The 22173-nt window shown below is 38.4% G+C and overlaps 1 protein-coding gene and 1 long non-coding RNA gene across 4 annotated transcripts in view; one reads left to right on the plus strand and one right to left on the minus strand.

The window, feature by feature from the left end:
• The first annotated feature begins 6516 nt into the window (after positions 1-6516).
• Positions 6517-6922, plus strand: LOC118763355. The gene is made up of 2 exons (XR_004999107.1): positions 6517-6719; positions 6765-6922. It is a non-coding gene; the product is annotated as an uncharacterized LOC118763355 (long non-coding RNA).
• A 261-nt stretch (positions 6923-7183) lies between these two features.
• Positions 7184-22173, minus strand: part of LOC115211584 (caskin-1) — a 377873-nt gene continuing 362883 nt past the window's right edge. For all 3 annotated transcript variants that reach the window (XM_036502777.1, XM_029780142.2, XM_029780143.2), the window contains 5 exons: positions 21582-21683; positions 19986-20124; positions 15598-17298; positions 12884-13013; positions 7184-12390 (listed from right to left, as the gene is read on the minus strand). In XM_036502777.1, coding sequence (XP_036358670.1) covers positions 12288-12390; positions 12884-13013; positions 15598-17298; positions 19986-20124; positions 21582-21683 — 2175 coding nt within the window. In that variant the 3' untranslated portion in view covers positions 7184-12287. The remainder of the gene's footprint in view (positions 12391-12883; positions 13014-15597; positions 17299-19985; positions 20125-21581; positions 21684-22173) is intronic.

Here is a 22173-nt window from a genome sequence, read left to right on the forward strand (position 1 = left end):
TAATTCAAACTAGCCATATCTATCTGGTCAGAATATTTACCCCTTTTGTTACCAAGCCGCCTGAAAAAAATTTTGGTTCATGTGACCAAGCCGCCCAAAACCGTCCGTAATTACTTATTCATATTTAAATGAGAATATCAGAGCAAATTCTCTTTAGTACATTCGTGAAACTTCGTAAAAAGTTCATCTACAGTTTTGTACAACGATCAAAGTGTAATTTTAATTGCGTGAATTTTGGGGGATTTTTTCCCCAAATTTGTTCCTATTGTGTTTTCAAAATTTGTAATTCTGACAAAAAATGGATACGAATTTCATTATATCAAGCAGTGAGTCAGAATTCGAAGGATTTTCTACTGAAGACCTTGATAAATCTAACTCTATGACTGATAAAAAAAAAAAAAGCATGTGGTATTTGATAATGAATCCAATGTTTCATTTTCCGAAAATGAAAGCAGTGAATCCGAGAGCTCCGACAGCGATAAAGAAAATGAATTGGCACCTGAATGGAGTGAAAATTTAAAAACTGTTTCTTTCAGTGATTTTTCTGAAGAAGCTGGACCAAGCCACAGTCTTTCCCAGGAGAGTAAAGCCTTATACTATTTCTTTTTACTTTTTCGAATGAGCCTATTTGAAATCATTACGGCGGAAACGAACCGTTAGCCTAAGTGTAAACAAAGCGAAAGAGAGGATAGTTTGTAGTTTCCCACTGCCTTAAATGAAATTAAGGCCTATTTTGCCATAAATATTATGGTTATCAGAAAATTAGGGCGGAAACGAACCATTACGCTAAATGTAAACAAAGCGAAAGAAAGGATAGTTTGTGGTTTCCTACAGCCTTAACCCTTTCGTTACTAACCTGGCTGAAAAAATTTTTGGTTCATAATACCAACCCGGCCGAGAGAACCTGTTGTTATTTAAATGTAAATTTGAACCCAAATCTTGTTGGTACATACGTTAAAACGTGATTTCACATTGTAAATAGTTAAGTTATAGTATCCGACATTGCTTGAAGTGAATTTTGGGAGATTTTTTTTCGGCATCGATTTTTCTTCAACTTTGAAAATGGATAGGAGTTTCATGTTATCAAGCATTGATTCCGAATTTAAAGCTTTTTCAACGGAAAATAGGGAGATATCGAGAAAAAGAATGAGATAGGCACTAAAGCACGTGGTGTACAAATTAATGAATAGGATTTTTTTTATCCGAAAATGAAAGCAGCGCCTTCTGAAGAAACAAAGCGGCGATGGCAACAGCAAAGACGATTTTACATCGGAATGAAGTAAAAAAAACTTTTAAAATGTTTTTATTAGCAATTTTTCTGGGGAGATAGTTTACGAGGGGCATTCAATAAGTAATGCCCCTGACCCACTTCCCATAGCAGTAGAGCAACGAAACTTGGCATAGGTATTAGTCTTTTTCTACATAGGAACAACCCAGAGTTAGGCATTTCTCCCATCGTTTGATGCAGCTCTGGAGACCGTTTTCGTAGAAGACCCCAGCTTGGTCCTCCAACCACGACGTGACTTCAGAAATCAAGGCTGCATCATCTGGGAAACGCTTTCCTTTCAAAAACAACTTCATGGCTGGGAAGAGGTGAAAATCAGAGGGTGCAAGGTCAGGAGAGTAGGGGGATGGGGGAAGAGTTCATAGCCGTATGCCTGTGCTTCTAATCTGGCGACATGAGAGTTGTGGACCGGAGCGTTGTCCTGCAAGAGGAGGATGCCTTTGCTGATCTTGCCCCGCCTCTTGGTTTTGATAGCTTCTCTTAATTTCCTCAAAAGTGAAGCATGATAGGCTCCTGTAATTGTGGTACCCTTTGCCAGGAAATCTGTCATCACTACTCTGTCATGGTGCTTCCACTGCATTGACTGGGCTTTGGTCTCTGGATCATAGTGATGGACCCAGGTCTCATCCTGTGTAATCGATCTTTTGAAAAATTTTGACACATCTTGGCACATCCCTAAATTCAAACCCTCGAGCACTCGACGTGTTCTTGCTTCTGGAAAAGTGTGAGCAACCTGGGAATCCATCTGGCAGACACCTTTTGCATATGCAAATGGTCATGAATGATAGTTTCCACAGACCCGGTACTAATCTTGACCTCATGGGCTATTTGGCGAATAGTTATGCGTCGATCTTTCAAAATGGCAGCCTCAACTTGACGGACAGATGCCTCATCAATGGCAGAAGGGGTGCGACCAGATTTGGGAGTTGTTTCCACAGAGTTCCGACCGTGTTTGAATTCACGATGCCAGCGTTTTACAAGGTCATATGATGGGGCATCATCACCATAAGTTGCTTTCATTTCATCAAAAGTCTCCTGTGGTGTGCGTCATTTCAAATACAAAAACCGGATCACTGCTCGACACTCAACAGGCTCCATTTCCCACTTGACTCATTTCAAACACCTGTAAATCAGAAACCACAATCAGTTCGGAGCTGTAATTTGCCACGTAATCTATAGAAATATAAATAATTGCACATGCAAAATTTCAGCTAGATCGAACAACGGCAAGTTGGTCAGAGGCATTACTTATTGAACGCCCCTCGTATCTATAGTTTTCCTTAGGAAGCAAAACCGTTAGACTTTTATTTTTTTCAGTACGCTAGTTTGAAGCGATCACTTCGGAAACAAATTTACGCAAATTGTAAACAAACACAAAAGTTTGGAAAATTTGTGAAGCAAATACTGGGTACTGTTGTGGATTTAGTTTTTATACAGGGAAACTAATGTTAATCAGCATGGCTTAGGGTACGATGTGGTCTGGAAGTTATTGTTTGATACGAGGGGCGTTCAATAAGTAATGCCTCTGACAATGCAGAAACAAATTTACACAGGATGTAAACAAAATGGGGGGATCAAATTTCGAAAAATTTGTGAAGCAAAATACTGAGTACTGCTGTGGATTTAGTTTTTATACAGAGAAAATAATGTTAGTCAGCATGGCCTAGGAAACGATGTCTGGAATTTATCACTTCCATACCATAACCAGGGCCGTATATTATTTTTTGACCGATTTCTTTAGTTCGGTCAAACTTGCGGTGGATTCCAGTATTTCAGTTTATTCCACCTTTATGGTACACCTGTTGTGCATTAAATTCAACTGATGATTTAGTGATGTGCACAATTCTTCTTTATCAAAATTTTGTTGCATACCCATTTGAATATTGGCTGATAATTCATTTTCTATGGTGATGTTTAAACAAAATTTTAATATTTTTACCTGTAATTAAAGTCACTTTGAGACAAAAGTTATGCAATAGAATTGATTAAGAACCCTTTCTTTAATTATGTTCCAAATATCACTTTAATATGTTAAGTTAAAAAGTTTCAGTTATTTAATGAAATAAGCCTAAATTCATGATTATTTTAGAATTTAATTGAAACTCATGAGGGGTGTATTTTGGTCAGAAATATAGTAATGAAAGGGTTAAATGAAATTAAGGCCTATTTTGCCATAAATATTATGGGTATCAGAAAGTTACCCAGAATAACAAATTCTATAGTAAAATTTTGTTGTATACCCAATTGAATATTAGCTAATAACCCATTTTCTATAGTGATGTTTAAACAAAAATTTTAATAATTTTCTATTTTGTTGAATTTACTTGTATCTACCTGCAATTAGTCACTTTGTGACAAAAATTATAGTATGGAATTGGTTGAGAACATTTCATTAAATTATCTTCCAAAAGTCACATTAATATATTAAACTTAGATATGTTTCGACCAAAGATTGTCCAGGCCATGTCTAACTTAATAGCACCACCTGATAGGATTATTCGAATCCTGTTAAAGTCAAGTTTTTTGAAGTAGCGAGTTGTATCCATTATGGGTGGCTTATCTGGTATTCTTTGAAGGAATCTATCCAGACTCTGTTTAAAGTTTGAGGGATCCTTTTCCTCTTTGATCTCCCTCGGGACAATGTTAAATAGGGCAGGGCCTGTTGAGGAAAAGAATTATGTTGCAGTGTACATGTATGTTGTGATCTTGAATTGGGCAGGGGACATATAGCCCGTGGTTCCAAGTTTGGATGAACCTTGAAGCTAATGTTTAGGTCGTTTGGGCAAAGTTGGCGGTATATTTTCCACATCGTACAAATGATGCGACGCTGGAGGGAGTAAAGTTTCAAGGCTTTAAGGCGATCTCAATAATCGAGAGCAGCCATGCCTTCAATTTGTTTAGTGAGTGCCCTCTGGGGTGACTCAATTCTGGAGATGTCTTGTCTTGTGTGAGGAGACCACAGTGGGTAGCAGTATTCAAGGTATTGATAAATAAAAAAGTTATATGTTAGAAATTAATTGAAACACGGGTGTATTTTGGTCAGAAATAGAGTAACGAAAGGGTTAACCTGTTTTATGTTGAAACTGTCCTGTTGCCTCAACTCTACAATGCCATTCTGAAATTAAACAATCACTTCAACGTCTGTAAACTATAAGATAATGTGTGATAATTTATAACAATATAAACTTCACAATTGACAATCTGAATACTAAAAGGGTTGTGGTGTTGTACATCTGGATTAGTTCTATTACTTCATGTACGGCACTGTTCCTTGGAGTTTTTGTGGAACAATATGAGAAAAGCTGCTCTAGTCTTGACAATCAGTTTGCAGTCTTCTCATGAAACATGTCTAGTCATGTGGAGATATAACCTTAGCTGGAAATAGGTGATGGTTGTTGACAAGGGCATTGGGCCAAAGTAAAACCTGTCTTGTCAAACCCTATCTGACTGATACTAGTGTCAGTATTTCGCATGGATCCTCACAACTAAATAATGTTTAAAAAGAAATTATATTTTTATAATTATTTATTAGATGTATTTAAAAACTGCTAAAATATTTTTGTAGAAGTAAATCCAATTTATTGTACATAAATTTTAACAACAAACCCTTTACATGGTCCCTGGTTGAGAACCACTGATGTAGATCGTTATTTTGTATTAAATACCTGTAATGGTAGTGTTGCAAATACTGATAAAACAATCTTGTAGAATAGCAAGTGTGATTTGCTGATCTCTTATTCTCAGTTTGTCTTGCCTCTAGTTTAGCTGCTAGCCATTCTGCATATCTTAATGTCTTGTCATGCAACGCTTAATTCCGTCCTGGATTACCTCTTTTACTTTTGTATTCTTGTAGTTGTCTCCCTTTGTCAAAGTAGTATACTCTCTTTTCTCTTTTACTTGTTTCAGTCATTTGACTGCGGCCATGCTGGAGCACCGCCATCAGTCGAGCGAATCGACCCCGGGACTTTTTCTTTGTTAGCCCAGTACTTATTCTATCGGTCTCTTTTGCTGAACCGCCAAGTGACGGGGACGCAAACACACCAGCATCGGTTGTCAAGCAATGCTGGGGGACTGAATCCGGACCCATGTGGTTGGTTAGCAAGCTACTTACCACACAGTCACTTTTTGTTTTTTCTCAACCATTGCAGTGGTCCTCAAGGATGCAAGTTCATGTAAATCTGTACACGGTTTGAGTAGAAACTAAAAGTATAGAGAAATATGAACTCACATTTTACATGTATACACTGAGTTTGTAAAACCGAAGAGAAAAATAAATCAAGTGATGTGGTGGTTTCCATGCCACACCTGACACCACTGTTATGCAGCATTGTTGTAATTTTCTTGTTTTAGACTATCTCACTGCCATTATTCTTGAAATGGTGTTGCAATAGATTGTGCACCTGGTAATAGAAAGATAACCCATGATTGGAGCTACTGTTTTAGTGTTTTCCATTGGGCAGATGTCCTAAGCAAGCTACTTTGTACATTATTTTCCTTGTTCCTTGCTACATCTTTGGGTGGGGTAGTTGGTAGTAATTTTATGTTTGGACAACAGTCTTGATAATGTAAATTTTATTAAATGCTTTATTTTCAAAATTAATTTGCAAAAAAGAAAAAGGAGCAGTATATTTTATACTGTTTACAATTGGTCTCATGTTCTAATCTTGATTGTTGCTTTCACTGCTTCATCCATGTACACTCCAGCCTTCTTCATCTGTCTTATGGTTGTATAAGAATTTCAAACCTGACCCTGTATTTGATCTGCAGATGTACACTGTTCTCATTCCACTCTGCAATCATGACACTTTTCCCTTCGGTTGAATTATGTGAATTAGCAGGACTTTGTGAACAATTCAGACTTAATTGTAAACTTGGATTATTTTTGAAAATTTTATCAAAAAGAAAACCTGAAAGTGTAGCCAGTGTTATGTCTATCAGAGATAGTCACTCATTGGGATATGATGATTATTTAAGCAGTAGGAGTGGCTGTGTGGTAAGTAGCTTGTTTACCAATCACATGATTCTGGGTTCAGTCCCACTGTGTGGCACCTTGGGCCGACCAAAGCCTTGTCAGTGGATTTGGTAGACGGAAACTGAAAAGAAGCCTGTTGTATATGTGTTTTGACAGAATAAAGTTATTTGTCAGCATGGATAAGAATTGAAAAAAAAAAAAGGAATCCAAAGATAACAAAAGATTATTTGTACAAATTCTTTTATTCAATATCAGTTATGCTGTCAGAGACATATCCATAGGTCAAGTGGACCAAGTAAGAAAAACCAGGGGGGATGGAAAGGGGCTATGAACTTAAATTACAGAGATCGTCAGCAAGGCTTGCACATTGGCAGAGTTTGCCAGTAAAAAAAAAATTTTTTTCTGTAGTGAAGGGAGTGGGGTGGGGTCATCTGGGACCACTTTGAAGAACAGAAACAAGGAGTTGGGAGTTAGTTTGACATGATTTTTCGTAGTGGTAGAGTAGAGATTGGGAGTGGGTGAAGTTGTATAGGAAGACAAGGGTATTATTTTGAAGAAGCACATTTGAAGAGCATTTAAAGTGAATGTGAAGCAAGAAAGCTTTACATCTCAGGCAGCGATGGAACACACCAAAAAAAAAAAAAAAAAAAGGAAATGAATTTGGGTTTTGTGTGTGTGTACATATATATAAAGGGGAGCCCCCAAAAGTCACAGAGGGTTTCAAGGTTTAGTACATTTTTTTTTATATGTAATTCACAATCTGTGGCTCTTCTTGTATATACTATATGAGGTGCTAAGTTATCGTAGATTTAAAACGGCATAGATGAATTAACACCTTTGTGACATGGGCCACCCTATACATATATGTATATATGTGGGGTGGGTTAATGACAGTTGCTGGCACCACCCCCGTTTATCTTCATTCATTTCTTAAGGCTGTCAGTGTGGCTGGTCTATTTTATTTGTGCTTTTTTTTTTTTTTGCTTTTAATTTTTTACAGCTAATTTATAAAGCCAATAGATTAAGCTAACCATTGCATAATTATATAGATCACTTTTAATCTGCTTATAGAGAAGCAGAAATAAATAGCAAAGCTGGCGGAGGCGAAACATTATGTAAAGGATAGGAAGGTGACAGCGACACAACCCAAGAACTGATACACTGAGATTTATGCAGATTGAGTTAGGTAATAATAGCATGGCTTGGGTGGTTGTAGAAAAGTTTTTTTTTTTTTTCTCAGAGAAAGAAGGAAGTTGCCAGAAGCAAGAAATGCATTTTACTTAATTTGCACTAATATGAACTACCCAGGTGCTTACTGCATCAGCTTCATATACCCAGGATCAATTGAAATTGTCAGGGTGTCACCAGATCTCTATCCCACGTTCTCCACAGGTTGTTCTTCAAAATAACATTTCCCCCAATACGTTGAAAAATTATCGAAAGTAAAAATGGTATATGTGAGTTATTACATTCAGCATGAGATCACTCTACATAGGATTATTTCGTATTGGAAAAAAACTTTGCCGTATTATATTCTGTGTATGCACCAACATGCCCCAATCATGATGACTTCACATTGACTGACACAAAACTGTAAATTATAGATAGAAGGAAGGGTGTATATATATATATATATATATACACATATACATATAATCAATTGAAAAGACCTTCCAATACATAACTGGTATTTCTCAAAATAATGTGACATACACAAACATCTATTGAGATACAGACAGAGCAGGCATTATATGACGAGAGAATTATTTGTATCAATTAAACAAGGTACCTTGAAGTTGAAGATACTTGTGCCCTATTTAGTTAGTCCACCATATATACAAGTTATGCTACATACAATGTCTAGGTATGTATAATTATATATTTATTCCAGGGGTGACTGGTTCCAAAGTAGGTATGTCCAGCCACTTAGAATAAAGATCTCAATGATAAATCTGAGAGGCAGTAAAATTTTTAATCCATAATTGTTATTCTGACAAAATACATTTTGTCATATTAACAATTATTGATTTAATTATTTGAATTACATTTATTTACACAGGCACATATGACCGAGATAACAGGATGTTGGTCAATCAGCTGAATGGTTCAGTGCATTATATGCAAATAATGCTGCCAATAGTCTCTGTGACAAAGCTACTGAGCTGCATCAAGTTACCCAGCTCTAAATAGGTACAGTTTGTTTCTAAGACATAGAAGAACGGTAATTGCTGATACTTTTGTTAATGCCGAGGTCAAGCGTTCCAAGAGAGTTGTGACTAGAAAAGCTAACAGGCACGTCCCAGTAATTAAATATCCTGTTCATACTTCATCCACACTCACTCATATGCACAATATTCTTTAAAATGCCATCATAGGACTGGACCGCCTGGCCAGATCAAAACAGTAGGAATGGCCACAATAGTCACTCTTAATAAAAAATATACTTACTCTATTACAAGTATTGAGTTTTTATCACTTTGTTTGTAACAAATACTATATGATAGAAAGTCTTGCATTGAATTTTAAGAAGTTTCAACCTCACGAAAACAATTGCTGGGATGGTTTGGTGTGGACGTTATCATACAAGGCTTTGTTGCCACCCCATATAAAGCGCTACTGTGATTTCAGTATGCTCTTAAAATTAAACCCTGCAAATTAAAATGTTGCATTACATGATGCCAGGACAGTTGGTGCAGCCCAGAGTTTACCTGCAACAACTACTATACACGACAGTAGTCAACAGTGTGTCTGTGTGCACATGTATGCACTCTTGTATGCATACGTAAGTCAAGTGGCCTTCTGTTCAAACACAGATGAATACAAGATATGTACATAAGTGAGAGGACCAAAGTTACAAGCTTTTAGAACTAGCTTAACCAGTATTTTGTATCTTCATACATACTTTTAACATACACACGCGAATATATATATATATATCTCACACATACATACATAGGTGTTTAAGATGTCAAAAAACAAGTCTTATGACCTCATGTTTCTCTGAAACGAAATAAGACAAAAGAATTGAAATGAAGAAGAAAAAGCTGGATGTGCACAAATTATGTCGATCACACAGGAATTATAGAATATAGCTACATTAACTTGAAGCACGATAGTCATCAGAGAGAGCAACATTGCAATTCTTACTAACTTTTCCGCAAAAATGACCTTTTTTACTTATAATATAAAGATCTCTCTTACAAGCAATCTGCAAAACAGAACATTCACTTTGTAGAATTAATTTACAATATATATATATATATATATATACATGCACACACATACACTTTGCTATATGCATGCTTGGGAAGGGTCTGTATATATAGATTTTTATAACATTTATTCACAATTTTTTTCAGTTTGTTTCCATTACTACAAGCTCTCTGCAGATTTAGAGCATTCACTTTTTTTCTGCAGAGCTCTTTCAGTGGCTGGAAAAAAACTGTATGTCACAATAAAATTATGAATAAATCTGAAAATTTCTTGGGAATTGTTCACATCCTAGTCTAATGATTAAGTTTATATATGTATATTTGTGTGTGTGTATGTGAGTATATATATATATTATATTTTGTGAAATTTGATTTAGTATTTCTAAATTGAATTTTTCCCTGTAAGTTTGGAATAATATTCCCTCATTTTTATATATATACATATATATATGCACACTGGAGCAAGTGGTTTTGTTGCTGAATGACCTGTCTACTTAACCACCTGGCTATAAAGTAAAAACAAAAGTATGAGGAAGGCGGGACCTGTTTCATAATCAGTCAAATCAAAACTAGAGCAAGTAGACCTTAAGTGCCTTGCTCAAGGTTACACTCACCATAATTGCTCAAGAGTAAAATTTGAATGGTTGGAAGCAATTCAAAAGTTGCTTAGTGTCTCATAATAACAGAACCAAATTTGATGAAGCAAAAGCAATATTATTTATTTTATATATATACCTATATATATATATATATGTATTGTAACTGCGAATGCCTAAATGTGTTAGAAGAGAAAGAGGATTTTCATTAAACTAAACACTGCTGAGAGTTAGCTGTTCCGGGTGACCAACTGACTGCCGATTAGAAGGGAAAGATGTCGTGGTTGACTGCATCACCTGATGTAAATTCACATTTAAAGGTGGGTGGGACGATGGGCGGAGGGGTGGGGGAGAGGGCTCCAAAGAGAGGTGATAAGCTTGTCCTGTTTTGTATTGAACTGCGGAAGGGAAAGGTATCATCAGAAATATTAGGAAATAGTAAGAAAGGAGTGGCATTTATATGACTTTCTCTCAGACACGTGAAGAATGTCAGCAACTGCCAATAAATTATTTCAATCCCCATTTGGAGTTTTTTGTTTCTTTTTTTTTTATAGAGAAGAAAGATTTTTATCTTTTTTTGTGTTTTTTTTTTAATATTATTTTTTGTCTTTTTGTGTGTCTTATTGGGAATGAATTTTTTTCTTTTTTTTCAAAAGTTCCCAAACAAGCTCTCTCGCTACGTCCAAAACTCACATACATCTGACAGGGGGGTTGCAAAACAACAAGAACAACAGTTAATAAAACAAGGTCGTCAATGAGATAAAATATTGATTATTCGCTTGTATTCTTGTTTATAAATTACTAACCTACACTGGCATGGCATGGCATGGCAGCGTGCACCATTTTATTCTCTTTTTTTTTTTTTTTACCAGCGTTGCATACAACAAACTATACATCTAAGAACACGCACATACATGTGTCTCTACACATACATACATGTATTCACATTCATGCAACCACGTGTGAATGCACATATATATATATATATATACATACATACATACACACACACACCCATATATACATATCCAAATTTACTTTCACCCACAATTTTGTATTTTAAGAGCCAAGATACATTTACAAAAGATTTACAAACGGAAAAAAATAAATGAGAAAAAAATTCTATAATTTATACAATGGTGGGGGAACATGGGATTTTGGTTTAGGGGACTAGCTGGAGGAGAGAAACCATTATTTGGCATGAATTCTGGTTAATAATAATAGTAATGATAATAATAGTAGTAGTAGTGGTAGTAGGTGTGTGGAGGTTCTGTGAGGTAGAAGACATCACACAAAAAAAAAAAAAAATTCCTTCGTAAACGTTTAAAAACTAAATGCTATTCGTGTGATGCTACTATCAATGATGATGATGATGATGGTGGGAGTAGTGATTATGATAACTGATAATGTTGATGATAATGATGATGATAAATGGCAATGATGAAATCACCATGTTTGAGCAGTTGCACATTGTCACGCTTCACATGTGTTCATCGCCCGAAAAAGAATTTAAAAAAAAAAATTTTTTTTTTCCAATCTTAAATGTTGTTCCACATGACTTAATAATTTGTAAAATTTTACGACAAATTTGAAAAAAAAAAAATTTTACAAACAAACCATAAAAATAAAAAATAAATATTAGCCCAGACACAGCTTGTTTCTAAGTTCAAGAGCAGCTGTTGGAATTAACAAAAAAAAAAAAAATTTTTTTTTCATAATATAATAATAATAATAATAATAATAATGGTTATTATTATTATTAACATTTCTAACAGGCACAAGGCCAGAAATTTGGGAAAGGAGGGGAGTTAATTAAGTCGATCAAGTTGACACCAGAATACAACTGGTACATTATTTCGTTAACCATAAACGAATAAAAGATAAAAGTCGACCATGGCGAGTTTCAAAGTCTGAATATAAAGGGACGTAACTAAATACCACAAGATATTCAATCCAAGCTTTAATGTATGTGTGTATGTATGCATATATATATATATATATGCATACACACGTTTCATGTGTGTGTATACATACATATATATAAATGTCAATCTACCACCACTTTTTAAATATTAATAATAATAATGAAATACAGTAGCAGCAGCAACAATAGTAAAAGTAGAAGTGGTGGTGGTCTGGAATAATAACGGTTCAAGTGGAGAGGTGTGTGAGTGTCGGTATGCGTGGTACGTGGAGATGGACAATGGCGAAGGCAACGTCTCTTAACTTAGTTCCAACATAGCATCGAGTTCTTCGGTGAGGTTCTGTAGCATGTTGTCTATGTCATGTAGAACATTCCCTGTCTCTGTGGTAGCAGGTTTGGCACTGAAATAAAGAAGACAAATAGAAAGAGAATTACAAAGCTTGGTAATTTTCTATGCATAAAGACGTATATACAACATATATCATCACCAACATTTTTATATACATACATATACTCTTTTACTTGTTTCAGTCATTTGACTGTGGCCATGCTGGAGCACCGCCGTTTAGTCGAGCAACTCGACCCCAGGGCTTATCCTTTGTAAGCCTAGTACTTATTCTATCAGTCTCGTTCGTCCCGAACGGCTAAGTAGCGGGGGATGTAAACACACCAACATCGGTTGTCAAGCGATGGTCGATTTGCTCGATCGACTAAAGGCGGTGTTCCAGCATGGCCACAGTAAAATGACTTAAACAAGTAAAAGAGTATACATAAATTCACAGACATACATACGCACAAATGTGCTTCAATTTATTCACCATGTCAAAATATGGATATATATATATATATATAGTTATCTCCCTTGAATAGTCCACAGCTAATAATAATACTTACGGTTTGGGTGGCGGTTCCACGGGCTTCTTGGGTTCTACAGGCGGGGGTGTGGGTCTGAGTTTGGGTTTCGGTGCAATAATCGGCGACGCTGAAGCTTCATACTTCTTTGGCAAAGGAGGCCGCTGGGGAGCTGCAACGAAGACGAGACAGTGAAGGAATTAGTAAAATTCCGTTATTTACATGTTATTTATTATATACCGATTTTGATGGCATTTGAGGGTGGAATGACCTAGCGAAATCGTAGTTTCGATTCCTGGATCGGGTGGTGCATTGTGTTTTTGAGCAAGACACTTCATCTCACATTGCTCCGCGATCACTTCCACACCTGTCGTGGTGGTTACACTTGTTCATCTGAAACAGGCAATACTTTTGATTTAATTACTAGCTGGCCCCATGCTGTCGAAAATGAAGGCTAATTGTAGTATTTTGTATATAAATAAGGTACATAATAATCACACATACAAACATTCACATACTTCCCTTGTACATGCACACACATACACTCAAGCAGAGTTGAAACGCTGTTGATTTTTCTTTTCAGCGTTGGATGTTCACCATCCCACTTCCATTACACATACACACACAAACAATCACTCAGGATTCCCTTTTATATACATATACACTCACACAGAGTTGAAACACTGTTTGACTTTTTTTCGCTGTAGAACTTCAATTATCCCACTACCAAGTTTGCCATCAACCCTTCCTTTCTCATTCATATGTTGTGACGGAGAAAAACACAAGAGTATTACTATAGTAGATTACAAACAAATCATCCGTGCAAGATGTTCAGCAAGAAACTACAGGACCCTCAGGCATATTTGATGCTGAGTTTTTGTGAGGAGGAGTAGGAAAAAAAAAAAAACGAAAGAAAAGGGGCTCAGAAAATCACCCCTGGATCCTAAAATGCTGAGTTGGACCTTCCATAAGAGATAATACATGAAACACCATTTTTCCTTAATATGCACAGCTGTAACTGAAGTGCGTACATTTTTTAAGCCATTAAATACAGTATCAACCTATCTTAGCCACTTTTGGAAAGCACTTCAACAGAGTCCACCAAAAAAAAAAAAACTTAAGGAAAGGAGAATTTTGTATAAATATTTGACTTGTAGAAGTACTTCTCATCATCATCATCGTCGTTTAACGTCCGTTCTCCATGCTAGCATGGGTTGGACGGTTCGACCGGGGTTCTGGGAAGCCAGAAGGCTGCACCAGGCTCCAGTCTAATTTGGCAATGTTTCTACAGCTGGATGCCCTTCCTAACGCCAACCACTCCGTGAGTGTAGTGGGTGCTTTTTACGTGCCACCTGCACATTTTACGTGCCACCTGCACTTCTGTAAATATAAATACCTCTTTTGAAGTTTTACCTCTTTCAAATTGCGATAACACTGAATAAATTGTAGTAACACTGAATAAAATTATTTATGTAGATTTTTCCTTTCCTAAAGTGTGTATACATTTTTTTGGAGGCCGCTGTGTAAGTTATGTTCTGTGCATCATCTTAATAATAATTTTAAGACTATAAATTTAGGAGAGCGGTTAGTTAATAAATGAACAGCACAAGCAGAAAGAGAAGATGCAGATGATTCTGTCCATTAGCTTGCCTGTAATTGTTACTCTTGAGCTGTATGTGCAACTGTTTATTTTTTTGGGTTCGGGAGACCAAGTAGAGGGTAAAGTTAGACATGGGAGCATCATCATCATCGGTTAACGTCCGTTTTCCATGCTAGCACGGGTTGGACGGTTCAACCAGGGTCTGGGAAGCCAGGAGGCTGCACCAGGCTCCAGTCTGATCTGGCAGTGTTTCTATAGCTGGATGCCCTTCCAAACGCCAACCACTCCATGAGTGTAGTGGGTGCTGTTTACGTGCCAGGGGAGGCTGGCAGCGGACACGATCGGTTGGTGCTTTTTACGTGCCACCGGCACAGAAGCCAGTCAAGGCAGCACTGGCATTGGCCACATTCGGATGGTGCTTTTTACGTGCCACCGGCACACTGATGCTTTTTACATGCCACCGAGGTACCGATATAAGACTGGAACTTTACTTAATCAACTGCAGAAAATAAAGGCTAATTTAACTTTGGTAAGATTTAAAGTTATGGTGTACAATGAGCTGCAAAACATACTGCAAGGAATATAGTCTGGTGCTGTAACAATTTTGCCAATCTACTGCACTAAGCACCCTCTCAAATTGTTTTACTAAATCCTTTCAAATTCTTGATCATTTTCAAAAATTAATTTAAAACACAGAGTCATTGTTATTTCATTTAAAATATGGTAATGAAAAGGTTAATATAATCTTTGGGGGCAAATATACAGAAAGGGCACATTTACACAGCTAACGAATTGGAATATTCACAGCTAGTATCTAAAGTTTTGTAGGGTAAGATTTGAGAGGGACAGTTGACGGTTATTTCTGAAAGGTTGCATGTCTAAGCCACATTACATACTTGGTTCAACCTATGTTAGATATGTCTGTTTGCAATCATTTGGTGTCTTACTTTGCTACAGGGAATGATAGGACGTAGAACAAGCATGGGCAACCTTTTTCTGAGAACTGAGTAGCATGAGATATGGTTCAGCATAAGATAATTTTCTGTTAGGTATGCCATTCTTCTGCAAGCTGCAGATGGCCCTTAACTGACATGGAACAAGCAGTGACATAACTAAAACCTTTACAGGTCAGTTTACGATGACATAAAATACTTACGTTCATCATTAGCATCATCGTTTAATTTTGCATGTGTCCTTTCGATTGAGCTACTTGTGAGTGAAGTGCTGTTGGAGCGAATACCAATGTTGTCATGATCGACGTCTGTCAAATCAAAATCTGCTTGGAGTCCTTCAATTAGCTTCAGCGCCGCAGGAGAATTCTTCTGCTTTATCGTACCGATGTTTTCGTTAGCGAACGGCAAAGTGTTAGATTCCACACTCGAGTTGGAACTGTTTGATTCCACGCTCAATGTAGAATCCTTTCGCTTTGCCACAAACTCTTCTTGTTCTGGGATGCTCTTATCTAGAGTGGAGGTTGGTAGTGCCATAGGGGCTGGGGGATCCTCAATTATCTTCTCGTTAATTGGAAATTTTTGCATCAAAAATGCTGGTTTCTCTTTCAGGATGGGGCATGTGTCTTTTTTTAGCCTGGAAGGTGGATTGTTGCTGGAAAGATCCATAGTGGGTCGACCTCCCTTGGAAGGAATGCCATAGTTATGAAGTCTTGGGGTGATAATATCCATGGCAAGTGGAGGAGGGGGAGGAGGCATTTCATCGCTTTCATTGGATGATGAGTCTTGGGCATCGGCATTGCCCATATTCTTGCCGAAACGCTCTGACAAAGTTTTGACGCAGTTTGCAAATTCTTCGTGGTGTGTTGTGGAGTTGGGCAGTGATTTTGACAACGAGTCAGCCATACAGATAGGGGTAGCCGGTTCACTGCGTCGGTTGGGTAAGTTGTATTTCGGTCCCTCTACACGCATTGAGTTACTTCGCTTCGGAGGTGGTGGGGGTGGCACCTTCTTTGGCTTTGTCGCGATTGGTGGATAGTAGTCGTCAGCATCTGGTTTCATGGGACTTAATGGTTCGCAGCCGGTTGAGATGGAGGTGTTGTTGTTTAGACTAACAGACTTTGGTAAAACCAGTGGTTTGGGTGATTTAGGAAGATTAACGACAGGCTGATCATAAATATGCTCGTGACTTTGACTACAAGATTTCATTGTGTTGAAACTCTTCAATGCTTCCACAGCTAACTCACGACTGTGTTTTTCGTCCAATAAATCGGGGGACATTTCACGCCCTTGCTGTTTAGACTTAGCAGGGATCTTGGCTACAGGTTTTGGTTTCACCATGACTCGAGGGGAGACTGTGGCCGAAGGACGAGTGACATTATCACTGAGGGTGTCCTCTATTATCAACTGACCGTTGGTACCTGGGAATTTTTCCTCAATGACATCAGAGCATCTCTTATTAGAAGAAGGTATATGAAATGATTGGTAAGTTATTGGCTGACCAGTCATGTCCGTGCTTTCGACAATAGGAGACATATCACTCGAACTGTTGTTTGACAATGAGCGTTTCACTTGAATGGCTACGTAATCTGGAGGGAGATTGCCAGGACTGGATGAGGTGGGTGTTTGGTCGCCACTGCTGCCCTCTTTCTCCCGGTATGGATGAAATGGGTGCATTTCGGTCAAACTTTCACCGGATGTCGATTTTTTAGGCCGAGTCAAGGTCAGGGTAGTGTCCGAAGAACTGTTGCTACCCGTGTCGAGTGACCACTGGCCCGACATATTCATCGCAGGAGGTTCGAGAGGCTCAATGTAGGGTGACCTTTGCTCTAAAGAAGACAAGCGCTTAGTACCAGCCATAATTCGTTTTAGGCGGTCGATGGCCAGGATGATCTTTTTCTGATGGCCTGAAATGAAAAGAAAGAAAAAAAAAATCAGTTGTGGCTATTTCAGAAACATTGGTTACAGAAAAAAACAATGCTTTAACCTTTTAGCATTCAGATTATTCTGCTAAACGTAATACTATCTCTCTTTTACTCGTTTCAGTCATTTGACTGCGGCCATGCTGGAGCACCGCCTTTAGTCGAGCAAATCGACTCCGGGACTTATTTCTTTGTAAGTCCAGTACTTATTCTATCGGTCTCTTTTGCCGAACCGCTAAGTGACGGGGACGTAAACACACCAGCATCGGTTGTCAAGCAATGCTAGAGGGACAAACACAGACACACAAACATATACACACATATATATATATATATATATGACAGGCTTCTTTCAGTTTCCATCTACCAAATCCACTCACAAGGCTTTGGTCGGCCCGAGGCTATAGTTAGAAGACACTTGCCCAAGATGCCACGCAGTGGGACTGAACCCGGAACCATGTGGTTGGTTAGCAAAGCCACTCCTGCACCTAATGCCTATTTATTTACACTTATCATCATCATTTAAAGTCTACCTTCCATGCTGGCATACATCATCATCGTTTAATATCTGCTTTCCATACTGGCATGGGTTGGCCGGTTTGGCCGAGGACTGGCCAGCCAGGAGGCTGTACCAGGCTCCAATCTGATCTGGCAAGGTTTCTAAAGCTGGATGCCCTTTCTTAATGCCAACCACTCCGAAAATATAGTGGGTACTTTTTATGTGCCACTAGTACGGGGGGCCCAGTCAGGTGGCACTGGCATCAACCATGTTCAAATGGTGCTTTTTACGTGCTGGAATTAATCATACATTAATTCACAGCTTTGAAATTTTGATGATATGATTGTATGTTTCTAGAATGACATTGTAGGGTAGGTGTGAGAGGCTGGATACGACCAGTTTAAATCTAAAACAAATAGAATATTTGAGCCTGATGGGCTGCTTTAAATGATAAAGGGTTAAATGGGGTGAAAATTGCCCCATGATATATTGTTCTGGGATAACATGGGGTTATTCTATGAAAGCACATGTAGTATTACACAAGGGGGTGCTGAAAAGTTCTTGGCTTCAAGGGTATCACAAAAGGTCTGTTTGGGGGCCCAACCATTCTGAGTTCTTTTTACAAGGCTTAAAAAAACTGAAGGATCGCTGCAATAAGTGTTAAATATGCTGAATAAAATCATAATTAACTGATCTTCCTCTACTTTCTTTTACCCAAAGCCTGAAACTATTCAGCACCCTCCTCGTGTGTGTGTGTGTGTGTGTGTGTGTGTGTGTGTGTGTGTGTTTATGTATGTATGTACACACACATACACGGGGGTACTGGAAAGTTCCTGGTTTTAAGGGTACCATGAAAGGCTTGGTTAGAGGCCTAACCTTCAAAGTTCTTTTACAGGGCTTAGAAAAAACGAAGGACCACTGCAATAATTGTGTGAATCGGCACATAAAAAGCACCCACTACACTCACGGAGTGGTTGGCGTTAGGAAGGGCATCCAGCCGTAGAAACATTGCCAGATCAGACTGGGCCTGGTGCAGCCTTCTGGCTTCCCAGACCCCAGTTGGACCATCCAACCCATGCTAGCATGGAATGCGGACGATAAACGAAGATGATGATGATGATGATGATGTGAAGGGAATATGTTGAAAGAAACCATAGTTAACTGATCCTCCTTTATTTTCTTCTACCCAAAGCCAGGAACTTTTTAGCAACCCCGCTTGTATATCAAGTTAGAGTAACATATCAGCACTGTTGGAAAACTAAGGCCATTGGGCTCACTTGACCTGCCTATTGACATTTGTTTGAAGCGCGGGTTGGCTGGTGCTAAGATCCTTCTGTAACATGATTTCTCTTTTGTTAACGTCATGGTAAAGTGATGCCTGCAGCGAGTTAAATCTCTCCAAGAATTGAGTCTTACAATCAAAGGACATTCTCAAGAGACAATGACAGTCAGTTTCCTCTCTAAGCATCGACTTTGACAAGTCACAAGAAGGAATTTCTGTTTGAATTGTTGTGGTGGTGGAAATGGTGTATGTGTGTGTGTGTGTGTGCGCGCGCGTGCGTGCGTGTATATAGTTTGTTGTTGAACATATGTGTGTGTGTGTTTGTATGTATAAGAATGTGGGATCACATGTATATAGTTTGTTGGTGAGCATGTTTGTGTTGATATTACTGTGTGTGTGTGCATGCATCTGTATGTGCGTATCACTGTCTGTATTGGTATTACAGTCTGTGTGTGTGTTGGTATTCCAGTGTGGATTAGTATAACTGTGTGCATATTGGTGTTGATGTGTGTATGTGTGCATGCACATAGTATAGTTATGGCATGTTTATGTGTGTGTGAGTGTGTGTGCACATGCACGTTTGTGTGTGCATGCATTTTGGTATTGAAGCATGTATGCAATTGGTGTTGCTGTATGTGTGTACATGTTGGTATTGCTATGTAAGCACGTTGGCATTGATATATACTTCCGCTCACATGTGGATATGCATACATGCACCAAGACCAGGAAATAGCAGGAATAGCAAGAATTATTCAAAGAAGCAGAATCGGAGAGACAGAGAGAACCCAGGCCAGACAAGACGAGACATCTTACCAGGAGCTATCAAAGACCAAACATCTGTAAACACAAAGAATGAAATCAAAGGCAGCGACACCACAGCGAAAGACTTACCTAAGAGTTTAATACCAATCTCTTCAAGATCTTCCCAAGTAATCTCGGTAACCTGGTCGATTGTGGTATAACCCTGACTTAGCAACGTATCATGGTAGTAATCCAGATTCAGCAGTTTTAACCACTGCAGCAGATCGTTCTGGAAATAGAGAATTTGGTAAAAGATGGAAGGTCATCGGATGAATGAGAAAATAAGCTGAGAGGTCGTGGAAGGAATATGATAGGTTAATGAATGAGAATAAGGTAGGATTGATAGAATAACCACTGCAGCAGGTGGGGGAGAGAAGGGGGTGAAAAACCCATCAAAAACACAAAAGAGGTAGAATGGAAAAAATCAGCAAAAGGGGGGAAAAAATACAAATGTAGACCCTGCATTCCTAAAGTTGTTTATTTTTTAAATCAAGAAATGAAAGTGGAAAAAGTAACGAAGGAGTAAGTAAAAAAATGTGAAAAGTGGTGACTAGATGCTCCATATTTATCCATCCTTTTAGTCCCCTATTCCTGGGAGGATCATGGGAGTGGAGTTCTCAGGCACCTCCTCCATAGGGTCCTATCGGAAATAACTGTCATTAAACTTTGTGGGTGGATTCTCAAGCATGATCAATTATGGATATTACCATTCTTGGTCTTCTCCTAGGTTTCAGTTTTCGCATCACTCGTTCTCATCTCTGCCTTGCATCCCTTGGCAGCAGAACAATTCAGTGCAAGCTTCAGATCACATTCTAATGAGCCAAGTAGAACCATGTCTTCATCATCATCATCGTTTAACGTCCACTTTCCATGCTAGCATGGGTTGGACGATTTGACTGAAGACTGGCAAACCAGTTGGCTGCCCCTAGCTCCAATCTTGATCTGGCAGAGTTTTTACAGCTGGATGCCCTTCCTAATGCCAACCACTCCAAGAGTGTAGTGGATGCTTTTACGTGCCACCGGCACAAGGGCCAGTCACGCGGTACTGGCAACGGCCACAAAAAAAATCGTGATTTTTTTTTTTTTTACGTGTCACTGGCATAAGTGCTTGTAAGGCTACGCTGGTAACGATCATGCTTGAATGGTGCTTTTTACATGCCACCGGCACGAACGCCAGTTAGCTGCTCTGGCAACGATCACGCTCGGATGGTGCTCTTAGTGCTCCACTAGCACGGATGTCAGTCATCGAATTTGATTTCGATTTCACTTGCCTCAACAGGTCTTCACAAGCAGTGTCCAATGAAGGCATCTGCAAATATTAGCCGACTGGTCCTACACTCACTGAATGTGATACCAGTTCCACAACAACAGCTGTAAATGTCAATGCAGTTTATAAAAATTATGAAAAGCAGAGGTGACACTAGACATCCCTGGCTGAAGTCCAAAACCTATGCTGAAAGGTTTTGACTTAGCACCATGTATCTGAACACAGCATCAGGGAGGCATGGAGTAGGAGCACAAAAGATGCATGACCTAAGACCCCAAACTGCGGGTCAGGGAGAGAACAACCATTAAAGATTTGGAATTGAAAATGATAACTAGATTTTAAGTAGGAAAAAAAAAATATGATAAAAAAGATGAAGAGAAAATAGGGTAGCTAGGTGACTGGTTAGAAAATATACTCACAGGTTTGTAGTCAGGAATACCATCGTAGATGTTCATACGAGATATATCAGCTTTCAACCGTTTCCGATGACTTGGCTTGGTGATCCCAATGGCCGTGAGATCCTAGTGATGAGAAGAGGAGGAAGAAGATAAAGTAAGAAGAAAAGAAAAAGAGACTGGTTTTGAAATACTAATGGAATGGTATGCAGCGATTTTTCTGTGTGTTGTGTTGGTGCACGTGTTGTCGTTAACCCATTAGCACCCATGGTCCAGTTTTTAGGACCAGAAGGATAATCCATCATATTTTTGCAACACCTGTATTTTTTTGAGATATTTTTTAGTTAATCCTCAACACTGTAGAGTCTTTCAAATATTGAAATTTTTTTTTATATATTTAGGCATAGAATCAAAGGCATTGAATTAAAGACATTCCAATAGTGACCATCTCTACTTTTTATTTATACAGTGTGCATGCAGGAACATGTTATCCAATGTGTTGTACTGTCCTCCTTTTAATACGATAAGCCGTCATTTGAGGGAGGGAGATGTAGCTATTATTTTTAACAGACTGAGTGATTGTCAGAGTGTGTGTACGTGTGAGAGAGAAAGAGAG

This window comes from Octopus sinensis, linkage group LG5 (assembly GCF_006345805.1).
Source record: "Octopus sinensis linkage group LG5, ASM634580v1, whole genome shotgun sequence".
NCBI lineage: Eukaryota > Metazoa > Mollusca > Cephalopoda > Octopoda > Octopodidae > Octopus > Octopus sinensis.